This window comes from Sesamum indicum, linkage group LG12, assembly GCF_026168435.1.
Source record: "Sesamum indicum cultivar Baizhima isolate 11 linkage group LG12, ASM2616843v1, whole genome shotgun sequence".
Lineage (NCBI taxonomy): Eukaryota > Viridiplantae > Streptophyta > Magnoliopsida > Lamiales > Pedaliaceae > Sesamum > Sesamum indicum.
Window position 1 is genome coordinate 17,539,412 of NC_142668.1, and position 21,129 is coordinate 17,560,540.

At 36.0% G+C, this 21,129-nt stretch overlaps 4 protein-coding genes across 4 annotated transcripts; 3 read left to right on the forward strand and 1 right to left on the reverse strand.

The window, feature by feature from the left end:
• Positions 1-550: 550 nt before the first annotated feature.
• LOC105180313 (subtilisin-like protease SBT5.6) lies at positions 551-4,042 on the forward strand. Its single transcript, XM_088876265.1, has 8 exons — positions 551-783; positions 866-1,058; positions 1,169-1,345; positions 1,733-1,844; positions 1,966-2,527; positions 2,602-2,699; positions 2,783-3,137; positions 3,244-4,042. Exons 1-8 carry the CDS (start codon positions 706-708, stop codon positions 3,991-3,993), a joined length of 2,325 nt encoding a protein of 774 aa, XP_088732391.1. The 5' UTR covers positions 551-705; the 3' UTR covers positions 3,994-4,042.
• A 2,969-nt stretch (positions 4,043-7,011) lies between these two features.
• On the forward strand, positions 7,012-7,740 carry LOC105175652 (protein S40-1-like). Its single transcript, XM_011098153.3, has one exon. The coding sequence runs from the start codon at positions 7,107-7,109 to the stop codon at positions 7,488-7,490; it is 384 nt and encodes a 127-aa protein (XP_011096455.1). The 5' UTR covers positions 7,012-7,106; the 3' UTR covers positions 7,491-7,740.
• A 2,554-nt stretch (positions 7,741-10,294) lies between these two features.
• On the reverse strand, positions 10,295-15,387 carry LOC105175653 (5'-3' exonuclease family protein). The gene is made up of 13 exons (XM_011098155.3): positions 14,993-15,387; positions 14,550-14,669; positions 13,827-13,950; positions 13,524-13,661; positions 13,193-13,402; positions 12,936-13,111; positions 12,767-12,839; positions 12,569-12,692; positions 11,973-12,079; positions 11,747-11,801; positions 11,001-11,668; positions 10,852-10,882; positions 10,295-10,512 (listed from the first exon to the last, which is right to left on the reverse strand). The coding sequence occupies exons 1-13, from the start codon at positions 15,151-15,153 to the stop codon at positions 10,295-10,297; spliced, it is 2,205 nt and encodes a 734-aa protein (XP_011096457.2). The 5' UTR covers positions 15,154-15,387.
• A 1,917-nt stretch (positions 15,388-17,304) lies between these two features.
• Positions 17,305-20,580, forward strand: LOC110011242 (bidirectional sugar transporter SWEET2a). Its single transcript, XM_020698255.2, has 6 exons — positions 17,305-17,984; positions 19,218-19,254; positions 19,342-19,558; positions 19,641-19,799; positions 19,889-20,008; positions 20,156-20,580. Exons 1-6 carry the CDS (start codon positions 17,918-17,920, stop codon positions 20,267-20,269), a joined length of 714 nt encoding a protein of 237 aa, XP_020553914.1. The 5' UTR covers positions 17,305-17,917; the 3' UTR covers positions 20,270-20,580.
• Positions 20,581-21,129: the final 549 nt, after the last annotated feature.

The window sequence follows — 21,129 nt, forward strand, 5'->3', positions numbered from 1 at the left end:
TTATTGTATAATTGGTGTGTAGTTCAGAATAAGTGATCAATCACATGACAAGTGTATAATTTAAGAAAAAGTGATCAATCACATTATAAGTGTATCACATTAATTCGATTTCATCTAATTTAATTTGGATAAGATTTTTTCATGTATATTTGTGCATGCAAGCAATTCAATCAAGTTTGGTTGATTTGACCATACCATTTCACACAACTTTTCTCATACAAGTGAAGGATGATTTGGTATCCAATTCAAATCTTATATTATTAAATGATATTATATTTTATATTTGTAATTTTGAATATACAGGTAATCTGTATAATTTTTTTTCTTAAAATACACTGCTGCTAGAATTTTGCACAAATAATATGTATTTCTTATATAGAAAATTACAAATATATTACTATTCACCACATCTAATTTGAGAGGCAGATCTCAAGATAATCAAGGAGAAGGTCTCAGCCACTCAACTTTGAAAATTCTATTTTCATTATTAGAAGAATAGAAAATACGGGTCCCACCCCCATGATTACCATTGTTGGAGACGATCTCTCCAAGAATCGTTCAATCTTAAGAAACTTCGTCTGGGAAATAGTCAATCATATGTTCCATTTTCTGTCCTGAACACTATAAATTAGTCCTGACGGGTCACAGCATGCCGGAAATTAGTTAAGAAATCATCACCTGAATTTGCAGAGAGTTGTGGAAAAGATGAAGGACCCTTCTGTTGCACGACTTCTGTTCTTCCTCATCAATCTTCATCTCTCAGTTTCACTTGGCCAGCGCCAGGTTTTTGTCCAGTTTATTTCATGAATTTCATTGCCACGGTCCGCATAAGATATTTGTATGTAATAACATCCAATGTCCACAGGTGTACATCGTTCACATTGGATATCAGAGTGCAGGAAGAACACTGGTTGAGATTGAAGACGATCATTTCTCGTACCTAACATCTGTTAAGAACTCGGAAGAGGAAGCAAAAGCTTCACTTCTGTACAGTTACAAGAACATCATCAATGGCTTCTCTGCACTGCTCACTCCTGATGAAGCTGAGAAGTTATCCGGTAAATTAACGTAATTCTTTTGTGATGATAATAAGATGAAGTACTTTTTCACATGTTATGTTTCTTTTTCTCTGATCTTCTTTAAAGTTTTTCTTCCGATGTTTCGACAGACATGGATGGAGTTGTTTCAGTAATCAAAAGTGAGCCCACAAGCTACAGGACTCAAACTACGAGGTCATGGGAATTCACTGACTTACTTGCACGAGGGAATTCCGGGTTTATCAATGGAGACGACGCATCACTGTCCAATTATCGGAAAGATGTTATAGTTGGAGTGCTGGATACTGGTAACTGAAAATCATGTCTCCCTGGAGACAATCCTTTACATTAATCTCATCCAATTCATGCAGAAAAATAGATATATGGGAACCAAGAAACGGGCCATCCAGATAGAATATAAAATTACAGATTCAATTTAAAAATTTCTTTATCTGACAAGGTACCAAAAATAGTCCTTTTTTTCTGGCCATGTTCATGCCCAGAACAGATTCGGGCAACCAGAGAAAATGACTCACGTCACTCAAGCATTCTTAGTTGAGACCCCAGTCCTCCAAGAATTCGATGCGTCAAACACTCAAAGCTGACTCCATCACATAATATTATCATATTAATACGTAAATATCAATTAACCTATATTTAATTCACATATTGTTTTTGTCCGTTTATTTGAGCAGGTGTATGGCCCGAGTCACAAAGTTTTAGTGATCAAGGAATGGATCCCGTTCCACAATCATGGAAAGGAATCTGTCAGCCAGGGGTCGGTTTCAATGCATCCCACTGTAATAGGTAGTTTATTCTATAAGGTTATAGTTCTATATATGCTGCACTAGCACTGTGACTACTATATATATACACACACACAAGTTTGAATTCTTTTATTGAGGTTTAATTGGTCAATTTCCTCCAGAAAGCTGATTGGAGCCCGATACTACCTCAAAGGTTACGAGGCACATTACGGGCCCTTAAATGAAACCACTGATTTCCGGTCAGCACGAGACAGGGACGGCCATGGAACCCACACGGCCTCGACTGTGGCAGGCCGAGAGGTCCCTCACACCACACTTCTGGGAGGGTTCGCCAATGGCACAGCAGCCGGTGGAGCCCCCATGGCGAGGCTTGCAATTTACAAAGTGTGCTGGGCAATCCCGGGCCAGTCCACAATTTTTGAGAGCACGTGCCCTGGCGAAGACATGCTTGCAGCCTTTGACGATGCTATTGCCGATGGGGTTCACGTGATTAGCATCTCTATTGTGCCATATCAACTCTCGTCGTACAGAGAGGATGTAATCGCGCTTGGCGCCTTTCACGCTGCAAAACAAGACATTGTGGTAGTGGCGAGCTGTGGGAATTCAGGGCCCGCCCCATCTACAGTGAGAAATGTGGCTCCCTGGATCATTTCTGTTGCTGCAAGTAGCATTGATCGAGTCTTTAGTTCACCTGTCTTGCTTGGAAATGGAATGAAAATTGAGGTAAAATACTCTTAATTAAACAATTTTTATCCTTATTTCTATCTTCAAGTTTTCATATTATTATGTAAATTCAGGGCCAATGTGTAACCCCTCACAAGTTAAGCATGATGCATCCTCTGATTTATGCTGGAGATGCCGAAATCCCTGGCACAACCTATAGCGAAACATCCGGGTAATTATACATGAATCAGATATGAATATTACAGGATACAATAATAATCATGGTGGCATGAACTCTCATTGTTATATTTTCAGGCTCTGTCTTTCGGGTACTCTTTCTAAGGAGCTCATACAAGGAAAGATAGTTTTGTGCTTAAGAGGATATTCTACAAACGTGGAGAAGGGTTTGGAGGTGAGAAGAGCTGGGGGTCTTGGCTTTATTTTACAAAACCCTGTCGATGGAATCTCCATATCAGTTGATGCCCATGTGCTCCCTGGAACTGCTGTGCTTTCCAATGATTCAGCCACTATTCTAAATTACATCAAATCTAACAAGAACCCGACAGCAAGAATCGTTTCTGCCAGAACTGCTTTAGGCAGCAAACCATCACCTTTCGTGGCCGGTTTTTCCTCCACAGGTCCAAATGCTCTCGATCCCAGCATTCTCAAGGTACCTAACCTGTTGTGTATACATTTTAAGCATCCAACAAATATTCACATGAAATCACAATGTAAGGCCAAAAAAAACTTGTAATTTATGTGTTCATTTCTTGCAGCCTGATATAACTGCGCCTGGACTGAACATCTTGGCAGCATGGAGCGAGGCAACCTCTCCAACAAAATTGTTCGACGACAACCGGGTAGTTAAATACAACATTCTATCCGGCACTTCCATGTCCTGCCCCCATGTGGCGGCTGCCGCCGTACATATCAAGGCAGCACACCCAAATTGGAGCAGCGCCGCCATAAGATCAGCCCTGATGACCACCGCTACTCAAACCAACAACGTGGGCCTTCCAATAACTGATGGCACCGGAGATACGGCTGCCACTCCCTTCCACTACGGGTCGGGCCATTTTCGACCTGAAAAGGCCTTAGACCCTGGACTGATTTACGATGCAAGTTATACAGACTACCTCCTCTACCTCTGTAACTACAACTCTAGCAATCCAAGCATTGATCCATCTTTTACTTGCCCTGATGAAATTCCCTCGCCGACCGATCTTAACTATCCATCGATCGCGGTCTCCAATATCAGTAGCAGCGGCATCAGCATCAAGAGAACAGTAACTAATGTCGGTGGTGGAGCGAGTGTGTATAAAGTGAGAGTGGAAGCGCCGGCAGGGTACACGGTGGAGATTTCGCCGGATACTATGAACTTCAGCAGCTTTGGACAAAAGGAGAGCTTCAACATTTTTATTAGACCGGGGAGTGCAGGGCTTAGAACTGATTATGCATTTGGTTGGTACACATGGAGTGACGGGATTCATCGTGTAAGAAGTCCAATTGTTGTTTCATCACATTAGTCCAATGAATTTCTTTATTTTGCAACATGGATTTTTTTTCATCTTTAAATCATGTGTTAAAATCTCAATATAGGTAAAATAAATAATTCATAAATTTTTGCTAATTCATAAAAATATTTAAAGTTTAAAAAAATAAATAAAATTACAATTCATAATTTAAAAGAATTTTTTAAGGCAGCTTCCACAATAATTGGATGAAAACTTAATAGAATTTAATCGAATGGGCTCGTTATTAAACAGATTTAAAATTAGGATAGTATTTTGAATTTTTTTAAATAATATAAAATATTTATAATTATGTCAAATTTCAGTAGAAGTGGTCGTAGTATACCCTAAACACAATTATAAAATGGAGAAATTGTAATTAAGCTTAGAAAAACTCCACATTCTTGCTTATTATTTGGGCTTATAACGTCGTGTTGTTTTCTGATTGAAGCCCACCGCGCACACACCATTTGGGCCCTTCAATTTCTCAGCCTTCACATATTTATATTTGTGGAAATTTGATGTGTACCAATCGCTTACAATAATCATAGAAAAGTTATTATTCAAGTTTGCCGAATACAATCAATTATATGGTAAATAAAATATATTTATCATGCGAACGGTTTATGTATTAAAAAAATTGATCAATTATAAAATAACACACTTATTATAAAATTAATTAAATTTAATCAGACCTGATTAGAATAAAAAACAAAATCATACCCCATCTTGGTATTATTAACTATCATTATAAGTAAAAGATTTTAGGTGGAGGGAAATGTGATTGTGAAGATTAAGGTAGTAGGAGAAACGGAGACGACGAATGAAAGCGTTGTTGATAAGGGTGGTGTCATTATCTCCAAAACAAATATCGGCTGTGGATGCGGATAATGCCAATTTTTCATTACAACAATTACAATGTTACATGAAATGTCCTGTCATTTTCTTTCAAAAGCAATTACATGTACGTCAACACACACCCAATCACACCTTAGATACCTTCTCCCATATGGAACTACCTATTCCTCCATATCCAAAATTTTTATTTTTTCCGAATTTCCTACGATTCTTATTTAAAATAATTCGATTATAATCATTTTTATCATTTATCAATACGTAACAAAAACAATTACAACAATCATATCATGATTAACATATCATGTAAATAAAATCTAAACAACACCTACTATTACAATAGACAATATCTACTGTGCAGTAAACAACCTCTCACATATATCACGGAATTTGAATCGATGACTTCTGATATCATGAAACCTCAATTTCGTCAATTAAATTAGACCTCATTAATATAAACTATATATGTCTGTTACATTACAAAGTAGATGTTATCATTCAATCATTTTTCATCTCTATTTGAATTTGATTATTTAAGATGGAGTTTGGTTTATATTAAAAAGTCAAGAAAGAGGAAAAATGTTGATTGGGTGGGTTAGACTATGAACTATATTATTGGTGAGTTGCACTTTACAAAGGTGTGATTGGTACTTGCGTTATTGATGAATACAAGAAACTGTTACTGTCTTGAAATTAAATTTCAAAGCATAGGATAAGGTTGTAATTAACAAGTCAACTATCCTAGACATTAAGTATTAAGGTACGTGTGTGTGCCTATATTTGTTTTCAACCCAAAACTGCATAGTAGGTATTGATTCGATCGATGTTCCATTACGCGAGTTATTGTTCATTCTGATTTTTTTTTATCAGTCTCGCAATTTTGTCCTAAGAAAACATCTCATAAAAAAAAGGTCCGCCTACATTATATACTCCGTGTGGTACACTGAACTAAGTAAAAAATCACAAATGTAAAAATTAATTACCATGATTTATGTGAAGTGTGTGGAACATTGTAGAGAGGTCCGGGCGACCACATATGCTCTCACCAATTAAAATTATAATTTTCAATGAGCTCAATTTCAAACGTTGTCATTAATAAATATCGTATTCTTGTACGCATCAGTATGTTATGCGCATATAAAGGTGCCAATTTCTCTCTTTAATGCTAAATTTTGACCTGCTTTATTTACATTCCTATTAATAATTAATTACACAAATAATTAATTGTACTATCAAACTAGATCAATAAATAAAATCAATGCTTTAATTTTTCTTACATCCGCGTTAAACAAGACAAGGAATGTTGACTTTTTGAACAAGTCCTACACCGCTATACTTTTTTTCTTTTTTATAATTATATAATTTTCTCTTGAAATTTAATATAATTATAAGTAATTCTTTCGCGATTTGAAATATTACATCTAATATTCTGAACGTTTGTTTTTATCTAACAAAAAAGATTCATATGTCAGTCAAAATTCACAAAATTTGTTCATATAAGAAAATTTTTTGAATGAAAATTAATATATATTCCTAATTGACTTATCATAGACCAAACAAATTATTTCTAAACCAAACTACCCTTATGTATCTTTGCGCATTAATGCATGTGAGGAAGTACGTCTTCACTCTTATAAAGTTATTTGGCTTGCAATAAGTTTGTATGTCAGTTGGGGATAAATATGAATTTTCATTCAACTTTTTTGCTAATGTAAACAAATTTTGTCAATTTTACTAATACTTGAATCTATTTATTGGATGAAAATAAACATCAAAAAATTTATATAATTTTTTAAATCATAGAGACGTTCATGTATAATTACATTATATCTCATGAAATGACAATGTAATTATTCTTTCTTCCCTCTCCACAAACAAAAGTCTTTGTCCGCACGTATTAAGACCGTATTTGAGTACAAAATACGCAAGGAATACGTAGAAAACAAAATCATTTAAAGCCCAAGGCTTACATACAAGTCGAGAGCCAAAATTAAATAATTATTATGCAAAATTAATTTCAATTTCCTTTCAAACAAGAAAAAAAAAAAAAAAAGGTTTGTAAGAAAGAAATAGAGAGGCGGTGGGACCATATCTTGCACAGTGACGCCATCATCAATCAAAACTTGCAGTCACTACGACGACGATTTCACGTTCAATCATTCAATGCCTTCGTTCCCTATAAATTCCACCCAATTCCCATCATTCTCCACTCTTCACCTCCATCCATCCCCAATTAATATACACACTTTTTGATCTCGAAGAACAGGGAATCCATGGCGGAAGAATTCGAAGAATCCGAAGTTATATTTCGGGAAGAGGAAGTTGAGGACGAAGACAGCGATGATACTGAAACCGGCAGCGATTTCCAGTTGAGTTCCAGGGAATCCAGAAGCAACAGGGCGAAGAGGAAAAAGCTGAGCAAGAAGAGCTCGGTTCCCATTAACATCCCGGAAAATGTGTCCGGGAGATCAACGTGGTTCCGGTACATGGAGGAGGAAGGGGAAATGGTGCCGCCACACGTGATCGTGGGGCGGCGCGTGGCCGGGAAGATGATGGCATTTTCGGTTTGTACTGGGAACGGGAGGACTCTGAAGGGGAGGGATTTGAGTGAAGTGAGGAATTCGGTCCTCAGGATGACTGGATTTCTTGAGACTTGACTTTCAACCTCAGTCATCAACCTCAAACTCCCTCCCCAAAAACCAAAAAAGAAAATGAATGACGATCATTAAAATCGTTTCACTTTTAGATGTTATAGTGATGAACATTATTAATCGTGTTCTTGAAAAAGAATCATAACAATTCCCTAAAAAAGACAAGGAATTGAAAGGAACAAAAAACGTTTTGTATGATTAATTGTTATTCTTATATTCTTCATTTATCAAGAACATGTATATTGTTTGTGATGAAGTCGATCGTGGTTTAAACTTGTAATGATGATGATTCCAGGATGTAATTAGATTAGGTTTGTGTTAGGCTTTGCTGGTTGGACATTACGGCAGCAGTGAGTGCGGGGAGAGAGTTGGATGGTTTCCTGAAACCAATCGTCTGGTCTGGACAGTGCCCAACACCCACAGCTGTGAATGACAGTCCACATTTTATTTCATTTAAATATTTAAATTATCTTATGAATTTTAAAAAGAATATTTTATTTTATAAAATGAATATATGAGATCGTTCGCGTAAATGTAATCAAATTTTTTACAGTGAATTACAGTGTGGGTAATGTAGATGTGGATGTCTCTATACAATAACGTGTGGTGGATGTCTGTAGATACTATAATAATTAAAAATGGCGAGTGCCCAAGTCTACACGACACATACATATATACATATATATATATATACATACATATATTATTAATAATAATTATGAACATGCTGTAAATCTGAATTATTTTAATGATGCGTTGGATCTCTCCAAGTCTGCTGCTTATCTGATTTTCAGATCCTGTTCCCATGCATTTTTAACAACATTAATTTTGTCGTTTTGTTTTTCGAGCAGCGGTTGCTTCTTCTACCATGAGACATGGCTGCAAGAAAATCCTGTAGGGCAGCCGGGAATGAAGATTTATTACATACACATTTGAATTTTATTTTTAAAAAGAAAGGTGACGACATTTTTTTATTTATATTAATAATTAACAATAGTGATTCGTAGAATAAATTAATATTACACGTATCTAATCTAATGGGATTTAAAAATTCACATTCTTGATTTATTTATAGAATTTTAATTTTAACCACTAATATTATTAATATAGAGTTTTATTTATCTATTTTTATTTTAATTTTAACCACTAATATTAACAATATTTTTCTGTTAGAGTCTCATTTATTTATTTATAATGTAGTGAAATAGGGGATTAGTAGAGTTGTATGTAATGGATAGATATAGATAAATTGGTTCAGAATTGCAAATTCATGAGCTAATCTAATTTTCTGCCAGAATAGAAACATAACATACAACATACAGAAGAGGCCATCACAATGTCCTCCTCCTCCTATTACGTGTACAACATATGATCCACAAATCCCATTATTTATTTATTTCTACAAATTCATTATTATTATTATTTTAACTCATACATTTTCTATTTCTAGAAGGAATATTATTGTATAATAATAATAATAAAGAAATAAATAAATTATTTAAGGTAAGCTGATGAGGTGGGACATCTCTACTCTACTCAATAAACTCTCAAATCAGGAAACTAGAAGAATTTAAAATTATCATCATCAATAGTCAAACTCATTTTAAATTAATCTCTGGTTAATAAGACCTCTTTTTCTCTCTATGATGACTTAATCATATCTAATATAACCAAGACATGTGTATGCATGTGTGGCTGGTTGTTGGGGTGCAGCAAACGAAGGAGTTATAACCCATAATTTACAATTAATCGTAGCTCTATGATGTAAAATTTATGTTCAACTTACTTAAGGGCACGCAAATCCTACACAATTCTGCCTACTTAATTAGTATCATACTGTTTCAGCCCCGCAAGTTTGATAAACTTGGAATTGATGGTCACCCCTCTCTTTGGTGGTATTAGGCCCCAAGAACATTTTGAAAGCGACGTAAAACTACACCTATTTCCGTATTCTGCTGCCGTTGCTGCTTCTTCTTACAACTGGAGAGGAGAGGAGCAACACATATTTAATTAGTATGTAATGTAATGCAATTTACTACTACTAGTCATATCATGGTTAATTTGTGGTGATGATGTTTACTTATACCCACCCCTTTGTCTTTGAGACCATTCCTATTTCTGGATAAGATTGAATCATTCATTGACTATACTGATTTCCAACAAGTTCAAGAATTAAGCTTATAACTTACTTCTAACATGTTTTCCAGCAATAAAATGGGCATTCTCCCTTCTGTCAGCGTAACATACACAAATCATTTTTCTGCTGAGAAGCTCAACTTTTAAATCGTTTGATTCCGGAATTAGTTATATTCCAATTGTAAGTTATATAATAAAATTAGGAGAGGAACAATGTTGATGGATATCCAGGCACTTTAAATGAATTTAAGAACCATAGTCATCAATGCAGGTGGCCTCCCAGCACCATAAGCATGCGTTCCAAAAATATCCAACGAATGTCGAGACCTGAATATAAACAAAATGACATTACTACATGAAACTATTTTGTTAACCATCATAAAAGTAGAGGGAAGTTCAACTCACATGGATGAGCGACTGAAAGCCTGAAAGTTCGCTCCGCTGAATATTTGAACAGCATGAACGGTGATCAGGACAAGGAAATTCTCAACAATATGTTTAAACTTTTGTTTTATGACATCTGGATGCTGTCGGCTGTTTGGTGGGTGCATATGCAAATTTCCCCAGATCCATGTCCGCCGTTGAGCTTCATTACAATATGAGATACAACATTATAGATGCGGCAATCAAAGTACTTCCTTAGCAAACAACTAGAAAGGCATTCCTCACATAATTTACCTTTTGATGCAATTGTTCTTTATATCTTTGAGAGGTGCACGAAGACCACTAGCACGAGAGCCTGATGAGTTGTATCTGAATGACGATAGCACTGAGACAAATTTTTCCATAGATTTCTCTGCTATATTAGAGTAACGCCCCAAATGACTTATGTTGCAACCAAACTTTCCTTCTTCAACTCTCGTATCCTCGTCTAGGTCAGAAGTGGATGTACCTGGCACCAGAGTTTGGACAGTTATACAAGTTTAACCATAACAGCTAACATTAAATGGGACCAAGCAGTTTTGTTGATCGGTCTTCTACAAGGCAGCGTTATCATAAATATTCAATTAGATCAGAATGAAGTGCAACAGTTCTTAAGTGAGCTCATCACTCTTTTGATTCATGCACCAAGTATTTTGAGACATCCAATGGTTAGAAAAGTTAAATAGAGAAAGAGAATAAAATCATGAATTGCACAATTATGTTGAACCCTAATGTTTGTGGGACATATGTTATGACACATCCCAACCACGAGTATCTGAATGAGAATTCAAAAATGCGAAAAGTGTACCTGACGTGTGGTTGTTATCATTTGCATCCTTCTGAATCAAGCATGGAAATAAAGCATGCTAGGTTAATATAAAACAAGTAAACAGATAACACAACTACTAGGTGCTTGTGAGAAATAATACTGAAAACAAAGCAAGCAGAAGCACTTACTGTTGGACTGTCATTTTGAGCAATCTTTCTTTTCTTCATTGTGCATTCTAATGGATTATCACTTGACAGGCTTCCACGAGCGCTATAATTGCAGGACTGGTGGCGTTGAAAACCACCTCTAATTACCAAATCTCCCGATCCAGGGTCCTCATTGTTCTCACTTACAGAAATTTCTTCAAAGTAAGAACTCCTTGCCCTGTTTTTTCTGCTATCAACAGTTGTGCAGTCGATAGCATCAAAATCAAGCCTGTGTGTCTGGACAGAATATTGCTCCAAGGTTTTTTCTATCTCACAGTTAACACTTTCTCGGATATTTTCCCGAAAACAAGAACTCTGTAAAGTAACTATTTTCTTGTCTTTTCTGCATGTTTTCTCATTCAAAGCATACAGAGGCTCATGCACATCACTGGAAACAACATTATTCAATTTGTTATCGCCATTCTTATCAACATCATAACTATTTTCCTTTCCAATTTCATCCCTAGACTTTTTAAGAAAATATGGACTTCTCACGATCCCATTTTCATTTACCGACATCATCTTTCCATTTTTTCGATCTGAGTCGAGATCCTTGTGGAATGAAATACAAGGCTTACATACTGAATTTTGAACTATGGTAATTGGTTTCATTTCAGTGTAACCTGCAACTCCTCTGTCGTCATATGTTCCTGCAAGTATAAACTAATTAGCAAGTACTTAGTTGTGATAAGCGCTGTTCATCTTTAGCAATACAAGTACAATCTTACCATGATCTTTTGCCTCTATAAACTCTAAATTATCAGTTTTCTTGCCGTGTATTACCTGAACATAGAAAATACCAACAGAGAGTTTTAAACATTGTCGTATAAGAGATAATTTACTCAACTTGCAGTTCACTGAGACTAATAAATTAGAGGCAAGGTCAATGATAGACCTTGCAGATTCAAGCAGGCATACCAATAGGTTATTTATCTTGTTAGAAGTAGAACTGACCTTTTGTGCATCAATGCAAGGACTAGAAGTTTTATTGCTCTCATTTGGAGGCTTGGGAGTAATTCTAGGAGCCTTGAATTTCCTCTTTGCCTCGAGAGATGCAAAACCTTAAATGTTAAGGGAAACACAAAAACTCTTTTTATCATGTAGCTATTTAGAGCATAAGAGGCAGAGATAGAAGCAAGATATAAATCTTATAATTTGCATGCTGCTCCTCTCATGTTCTTGTTATGAGGAAATTCATTGTTGCAAATATTGTAAACGGAATGTGGTAAAGGCCCAGTTTAACTGTCACTGCGGTCTTCATATCTGAAGCAAGACACAAGTTATCATCTTAAGATTGACAAGGGTCAAAAGCAGTATATAATACCAACACATCTGTGTATTTGACACAAGTACATTTTAGCTTCCAATTGTTCAAAATAACATTGTGATTGAAAGGAAGAATCCATAGTATATAACTATATATGTGTATATATTCCTCGAAATTTCCAAGCTTCCAGTATGGTTACTGGGACCTCTGGTGTAAAGGTACATGAAGTAACAAGGAAATGATATAAAATATAAATAAAACTTTATCTGATGTATTTGGATACAGAAGTAGTTGGTAAGGAGATTCTTCTGTGCAGGCAAATCAAGCCTTCTCCTTTCACCATCAGGCTTGAAATTCTTGCTCTGGTAAGTTCCATGAAGCACCTTTCTTACAGTGCCAGATTCCATCTATTTTTTGAACAAAGATGATCAAAAGAGGCACTCCATATATATGCATACATCAATAGGAATCAAACACATACCTGGATTGGCATTTTAGTGAAAGGATCAAGGTCCCCGTGTGCTATACCTTTAGCTATATGCTGGGGCAATGATGTAATCTTGGTTAAGGCATCTTTCCAGTAAAGCATACAGGAGTTGTGATTGTGTAGATGACATTATGAATTAAGGCAATTGATAGCAAAAGGATATGGACCTAAGAAATCTAAATCTTCAATGGCAATATCTGCTGGCTCAGATAAATGTACAATATCTTCACTAACGGGATCATAAACTCGTTGATGCTTGAAAGTCAAAATTGCTTTCTTGAAAGATTCTTCGTAAAGCAGAGTTACCTCAACGCTATTGTACTTCAAGTGCTTGATTACCTGCATTGAGTTGCAAAGCTTCAGTGAGAATCCACTGATGCGAATTACTGACACATGCTTAAGAAAATAATATTTACATACATTTTCATGACTTTTAAACTTCTTCATCAGAGCATGAGCTTTTTTCAGGCCCATTCCAGGCAGGGACGGCAAATAGTCACAACCACTTAAAATGCACATCTCAAGCAGCATCGTCTGGGTGAATCCTGCTAAATTTAGTTCTTTGTTGTATTGTAGCGTGGCACTCTTGAACTCAACACCTTGCCCAAATTTATCCATTTTGTAAATTATCTGTGGGCCATACAGATTCAGTCAGTATGACAGCAAGACCAGATGCACCGACATGACAACTATGTCTTAGGTCATATGCTGAGAAATGATAGGTTGCCAAAGCCAACTCTACAGAACTCACCCTGGGACAACCAAATGCTATTAAGTCTGAGTCTTCTGTTATAACTGCCTCGACATGTTTGCTGAGTGCCAGGAATGTCATTTGTGCATCTGCCTCATAGGGAGCCACAATATATGACACATTTTCCTGTTTTAAGACCTGTCACAGAAAAGCAGAGACCAAATACTTGACTATTTCCAGGAAGGAAAAAGATCTCCATATCTATATCTAGTTGTTAAACTTGTTGAATTTAGTATATAGAAAGTCAACATAGAATCTTTACAAATGCTTTTGGCAATATTACAAAATTAACACCTACTCTACCTGTATAAGGCCATAGGCAACTGAAGGTGATATATCAACAGCCTTCTGGTAGCATTCGTAAGCAGCACTCAGATTTCCATTCGACTCATGCTCCTCAGCGCGAGATAGGTTTTCCCTCCTGGACCTGCAAATAGAAACTGAGTCATCAATAGGGATAACCTTTCTACTGAGTAGCATGTCAAGGTACGTTAGCCAATATCTTCTACTATAGTAAAGAAAAAAATCAACAAGAGGTCCACTAGAACTCGGTGTTTGGTTAAGACACCAAATCATTTATTTCAGTAATATTAACAATTAAGTATTAAACAAAGAGCAAAATAACAGTGCCAACGGGGTGTTTGTTCATGGCTGCAATAACGGAATATTGAGATGGGTATCTTTTAAAGTGGCTTCTTTTATGAAAACTAGTTTTACACCAGGCAAAAAAAACTAAGGCGCAGAAAGTCAAAGGATACTAATAATACACCCAACACTTGGAAAAAAAGGTTCAATGATTATCAAAATAAAGTGTGTAACTCCAGTAACCTGCAGTGAACCTCTGAAGCCTAGTTTACATTAATCTGATTGGTTAAAAACAACGTTATTTAAGCATGAAATGATGAGACTGCAAGGATTATGTGGCAGGTGCAAAGAAGTGAAAGGTCAGAGAACTTGACTGCAAGATGGAACCAAGTAGATTAAACCCGACTTAAGGAAGATATTTTACACACAAAAATCTGATACCTCGCCCGCTTGATTTCTTGGTCACTCTTCATTGGTAGAGGACCTCCATCAAATACAAGAATGGGTTTAATACCATAATGACGCAGCATATTCACTCTATGCATGCAGTAATCGATGTGCCTGTAACCCAAAACAAAAAACCCGTTAAGTTATTTTCTGTTTCAACTTACTGTGTCAAAGACAGTGAAACCTCAAAAAACAAGGATATGGCGTATGATAGCGTATAACCAGTGCCCGTAGTATAAAAGTGGTACGCGTTCAAGAAAATGCAGAAATCCAAAAATAAGAATCAAAATAATCCAATTTCCCCTAATTGAAAATACAGATCCTTGGCCAATATCTGAGTCCAAAAAGACAGAAACGCGCGCAAATAGGCACAAACAGCAAGCTGATAAATCCAAACAAACATAGATAATGAACGAGGGACAAGTGGTGGGGAATACTTGGAAGTGGGCTGGCCTTTGCAGAGTTCAGTGCTGCACGAAAGAGCACCCTTGTGCAGCCAAGAATATGTGTCGACGGCAACGAAACATCCCTCCAATTCCTTAATGTGAATCGGGTTCATTATTGATTTCAGAAGAGGCAGTAGCCCCTGTATTCCCATCTTCAATTTCGATCAGGAATTCAAAAAAAATGAATAGAATACTTCCTTGGCAATGGCGGATCAATTTGAAATCTGAGGTGATTTTCTTGATCTACAGAAAACCCAAACGTTGTTGCCCCAATCTTGAAATATTAACTGGGGATTCAAAATCTCCATTACAGAGACAGGGAGAGGAGAGAGAGACTTGGTACGTACATACTAAATAGGCGGGAAGACGAGGGAGGGAGGAATAGGATAGTGGTTTTCACATTTTTGTATTTCCCCCCGGTCCCAACCTCTTACTACACGAAATCTGGGCCTCAAACTGAATCGGCCTGCTTCCATACAGCCCAAATGTTTAAGACTATACTTTTCTCGTGTGGGCCCCCAACCTTCAGATCCCTCAATTCCTCTCATCAAACCCATTCTGGGCCCTTAAACTGAATCAGCCTGCTTCAATACGGCCCAAAAACTAGAATGAACAATTTTTTAATAATACAATACAAAATAAAAATAAGGGCTAAATACATTTTCATCAGTGAATTATGTATAAAGTGTATTTACACCCCTAAATTATAAAATTTAACGAAATGGCCCCTCATGATATGAATTATTTTTTAATGACAAAAATACTCTTAGTATTTACACCCCTAAAATATATTTATTACAGTTATTCCCCTAAATATAAATAAACACTATCTACAATTTATGATTTTTATACGGAGTATAGAATCTTATAAACTCTATAAATTTATAATCCTTACATTTTTTACATAACCGGTAACATATTTATATAATTTTTATTTGTGTTGTTATATATACTTTTAACTTTTTTTAAAAAATAAGTTATTAATTACAATTTCAAAGTATTACACTGAACATATACGAAGACACTATAAAATATGTAACTCTATAATATAATCAATATATAATATTCTTTAATAATTTGAGTAATGATATGATATATTTTTATTATATGGATATATAATTAAATAAAATTATATAATTTATATCAAATACTTTTTCTATAATATTATATGCATTATGTACTTACACATATTTGCGTCGGCTTTTTAACATAAACTATATACTTTAAAAAATAAATTAACATGATGCAAAATGTATTTAACAATAAAAAATGGTAAATTAAATTGACTTCCTTCGTATTAAATTTAACTACACAAATATTTTTTACATTTTGTAGAATTATAAGAATATATTTTATCAAATAAGGGCGAAAATTTACATAAATACTTCTTAGGATACATTATAAGAAATGTACTTATAATCTTACTAAAAATATAAAGTGTTTGTATAGTTAAAAATAATTGAAAATAGTATTTATATAGTTTACCATAAAAATAGATCTATTCGCATATACTATGTTTGTTTTCATTTTCAAATTATATTTGAAACGAGTCAAAACATACCAGTGATTGTCATCATTCAAAAACACCTTATCTAGGTGTTTTAAACTGTTTTAGCATGAATACATACATATACATAAATATATATATAAAAAAAACATAATTTGACGATGATTAGTAATTTTTGTCTATCAAATACACAACATTAAATATATAATACGTATTTTAAATTATCTAAAAAAATAAATTAAAACATACATACTATCTCTAACACACATCTGTTTATCTTTGTATTTTTCTCTTTATCTCCACAAAACATTCAGAAAATGAATCAAAATATTATGACAGTGTTTGAATTCATATTTTTTTGGTGTTTTGTAAAAATAAATATAGGTTGGAAATTAATTTGCAACAACATGGGAAGCAGGCTATAAAAGAAATATGGTAATCAGGCTTTCTGGTTTAGGGCATTAGTAAGATATAGGGAGATCCGCATATCACGTGGAATATGTTATTATTATGGGGATGTCACGTTTGGTTGCTTGGTTGACTCAAAAGTCTGAACAACGCAGCGGGTGAGGTGGTGTGTCATGTGTCATGTGTGTATTAGAAAAATGGTGCTGCTGTGCTGCCTTATCCACTCAGTCTCAGCCAGCGTGTCTGTGCTGCCGCCGCTACGTCTTTAGCTGTCACCCATTAATGTAATTAATAATTGGGTAGTGGTGCCCACTGGCACAGTATTTTGGAATTGGCTTCTACTTTTCTTATACTACCTATTCAGAGATCACTAATAAAGCTGTCAATCCAAACCACACTTCAATCCTCTCTCTCTCTCTGTCCTATTTTTGTTTATTTTTTATAGGGATAACCTCCGATTCTTTAAACACACACAAATTTGGACCTGTTTTTTTTCAGCAGACAAGATGAGATGTGATGTGGAGCGTCCAGCAAAGCATTTTTTCGTTCATTCTTGGCCTGCCCACCCCACCCCATTTACTTAACTGAAATATTTATCACCAAAAATGGAGTTTTTGTTTTGTAAATAAAAGCTGCAGAAAGAAGGTGAATTCATCTGAAAATGGGATGCAGGCTCAGCAGCCTCCTCACCCAGTAATAGTAATACATACATAAAAGGCACGTGTGTACTAATATCCAAGGCATTGGGTCCATATCTTTGAATCAAAACTAATTCATACTTACTCCACCCTCACAAAACCAAAAAACTATAAGACGATTGAAATGAATTCGAATCGTGTTTATTTATGACTACTTGAGAGAGAGAGAGAGAGAGAGAGAGAGAGAGAGAGAGAGAGTCATCAAATTAGAAGAAACAGAGAGAGAGAGAGAGAAGAAGTAGCAGAGCAGAGGCAGAGGAATTATTTTGTGCAGGCGTTTTTGGTGATCAAAGGTTGGAGCCCATGTCTATTTCTGAAGGTGGTTTCTTTTCAACTTATTCATTTTTCAGCGATGCAGCTGGAGTTGCAGGTGTCACTTTCTTCTTCAATCCAACTCTCTCTCTCTCTCTCTCTCTCTCTCTCTCTCTCTCTCTCTCTCTCTCTCTCTCTTCTTCTTCTTCTTCTTCTTGTGTGTGTGTGTGTGTGTGTGTGAGTTTTCTGGTCCGAGCTGCTGCTTAAACATATGAGATTTTGCCTCTACTTGTTGAGTTCTAACTATGGTGGATCTGCATTTTGTTTCTTTTCATGTTCTTGTTTCTGGCTTAAATGGGTTGACTTCTTTTGCTGATTGCTTAAAGAATCCCTCTCTTGTTTTCCCTTGTGGGGGAAAATGAGAATCACAGCGAAGAAATATGTGATGATGAATGAATACTATCTGAATCACACTTCTCTGCTGTGCCTTTTCAGTTTGCAGCTGTTTCGAAAATAACAAAAGATAATTCATATATTATGTGGCTAATAAATTTCACATTTAATTAAATATTATTTGCACGCAGATGTTAATCGCACAGATATATAATTGTGGACCGAATTAACCTTAAATAGTAGAAGTATGTTGATCCAGATCAGTCTCGTCTACGAGCCTATGCTTTTTATGAACAAATGGTCTTTATCATTGATTCGAGGTCATCCCACGAAGAACGACGAACATTACTCGTCTTGATGGATCACTATTAGATTTATCCACTCATTTACATAAAATCCAATGAGCCTATGGTTATCGGCCAACTAGAGTAACCCGCGCTCATTTACATACTTCAAATCCAAGGAGCCTATGGCTATACTCCATGGAAGAATGTAGAGATAAAAAAGGGAGAGAGAGAATTGGAAAGAATACTCTGATCAACTCATTTTGTATTATATTTGTGTTTCTCTATTGTACTTTAATCACAACCACGTAGTCTATTTATAAGTGTACATAACCCTATACTTAAGTGCAGTCCATATCCCAATTTTTACTTTTTCAAAGTCTTTGTGGTTGATATTGTGGTGACCAATGCAGAAATGCAGAAGAAAGGCGTGGAATTATCATCTTGCTGTACACCTCAACCCTTTTTCTTCTTTTAATTGAAAAGTTATTTTACTTTATCAGTTTTGAGCAATATTTTAAAGTTTGAACAAGAATTGCAACATTAGGTTCAAAGTTAGGCATAGCTCTCCACCCTATTTGAACACACTGATTCATCTTGTTCAGAAGAAGATCGATCCAGGATAATGTATGAGCACTGATAAAAATGACTAAAAATTTGACCGGTGTTTGCAGGGAATCTCCTTGCTTTTGTGCTGTTTGTGTCACCAATGTGAGTACCTAATATCTTCCGAACAGAGAATGACAGCTTCTTGTTCTGGTTTATGATCGATAAGTATTTGTCATGTGTTCCTTCCAGACCGACGTTTAGGAGAATTATCAGAAGCCAGTCAACGGAGCAATTTTCGGGGTTGCCTTACATCTATGCCCTCTTGAACTGCTTAATATGCCTTTGGTATGGCATGCCCATCGTCTCTTCTGGCATAATCTTAATAGCCACTGTCAACTCAGTCGGAGCCGTCTTCCAGTTGGTTTACATTATTATATTCATTATATATGCCGACAAAGAAAGGAAGGTAGTTCTAGATTTTGGATGTATCTGAATCTATAACGGAAACCTGATCAATCACTTAACCTGAAAACTCATGTGTTTTGCAGGTAAAGATGTTGGGGCTGTTGCTGGCAGTTTTCTCTGTGTTTGCTGTCGTTGTTTTCGTTAGCATAAGGGTTTTTGAACCACCTCAACGACAACTTTTTGTTGGATACCTGTCTGTCTTTTCTCTCATATCCATGTTTGCGTCTCCGCTATTCATTATTGTGAGTTCGCCACCTACACAATGAACCCATGTTTTCATTCAAGTACTTGTCTACTTTGATAACTCGTATTTGAAAATGTAATTACGCAGAACCTGGTGATCAGAACGAAAAGTGTGGAATACATGCCGTTTTATCTCTCACTCGCAACATTCTTGATGAGTCTTTCTTTCTTCGCATATGGAATGTTGAAGAAGGACGGGTTTATTTCTGTAAGCTTCTCACCTCTTCAAATTGTCTCATGATGCAGCACACCTTCCTCAACTGCTCTAAGAGCCACTCTTGATTTAACTCTCTGCATACCCCGTCTCACTCTTTGTTTTCATTTTGGCTCGTCTTTGTCGCCCATGTAAAATCAGGTTCCTAATGGGATCGGAGCGATTCTTGGGATTATTCAGTTGGTGCTGTACTTCTGGTACAGCAGAAGCTCTGTGCAAGCGTCGAGAAGGCCGTTGCTCGAGTCATATGCATGACGGATGTTGCGTTGCATAGAACTGGCCGAGCAACGAATCAGTGAGGCTGCTTGTTTATTTTTTGTCATTCTTTTTCCCCTCGTTGGTCTGCTCTAAAATTCTTGTTTGTATCGGAACCAAAAATGTGCTGAGTGCAGTTTTGATCCTACAATGTTTATTCCAATTCATGAATAAGTGAGGTACTCCCATCTCAATGTACGAGGCTTACAGTTGAGTAAAAATGTGGAAGCCTGTGTGTGTGTATGGTTGCTTGGATATGTTCATATAAAGTTGCTGAATCAATTGTTATAAAAGCGCATAAGCGCTGTATATATCTGTTCAGTATTCCATTCCATGCCTGCTTTATGAGAAAGAGGGATGATTTGGATTGATATTGCTTTATGGATATGGGCCTGTTTGCGATGGATGGCCCGTGTCAAAATGCTACTTTTTGAGGATGTGGGAGCCCAAGTTCAAGCCCAATTTAGACAAAGAACTTTAAATAGAATCCATATCAAAAAGGGGGGGAGGGGGGGGGGCATGAATGAAAGGTAATTATTTGAAAAGTAGTGTGAAAAATAAGAAAAAAAGGTAAGTAGTTATTTAATTAATGGTAGGTGTCGGAGTTGATTTACCAAAGTCAAGGGGGCTAATTAATTAATTGGCCGGGTGGGGTCCACGTTATTGCATCTCTAAAATCCGTGTCGTTGATGATTTTTCCTAGATTTCATTTTTATATGTAATAATAATCCGGCGGCTGCGGCTGCGGCTGACGCTGATGCTCAGCTTGGGGTTCAAGCAACAAATCCTCCTTTTCCTCTCAATTTTACCCCTAGGGCATATTAGTCAATTAACTAATCCAAAGCCGGCACATAAAAACA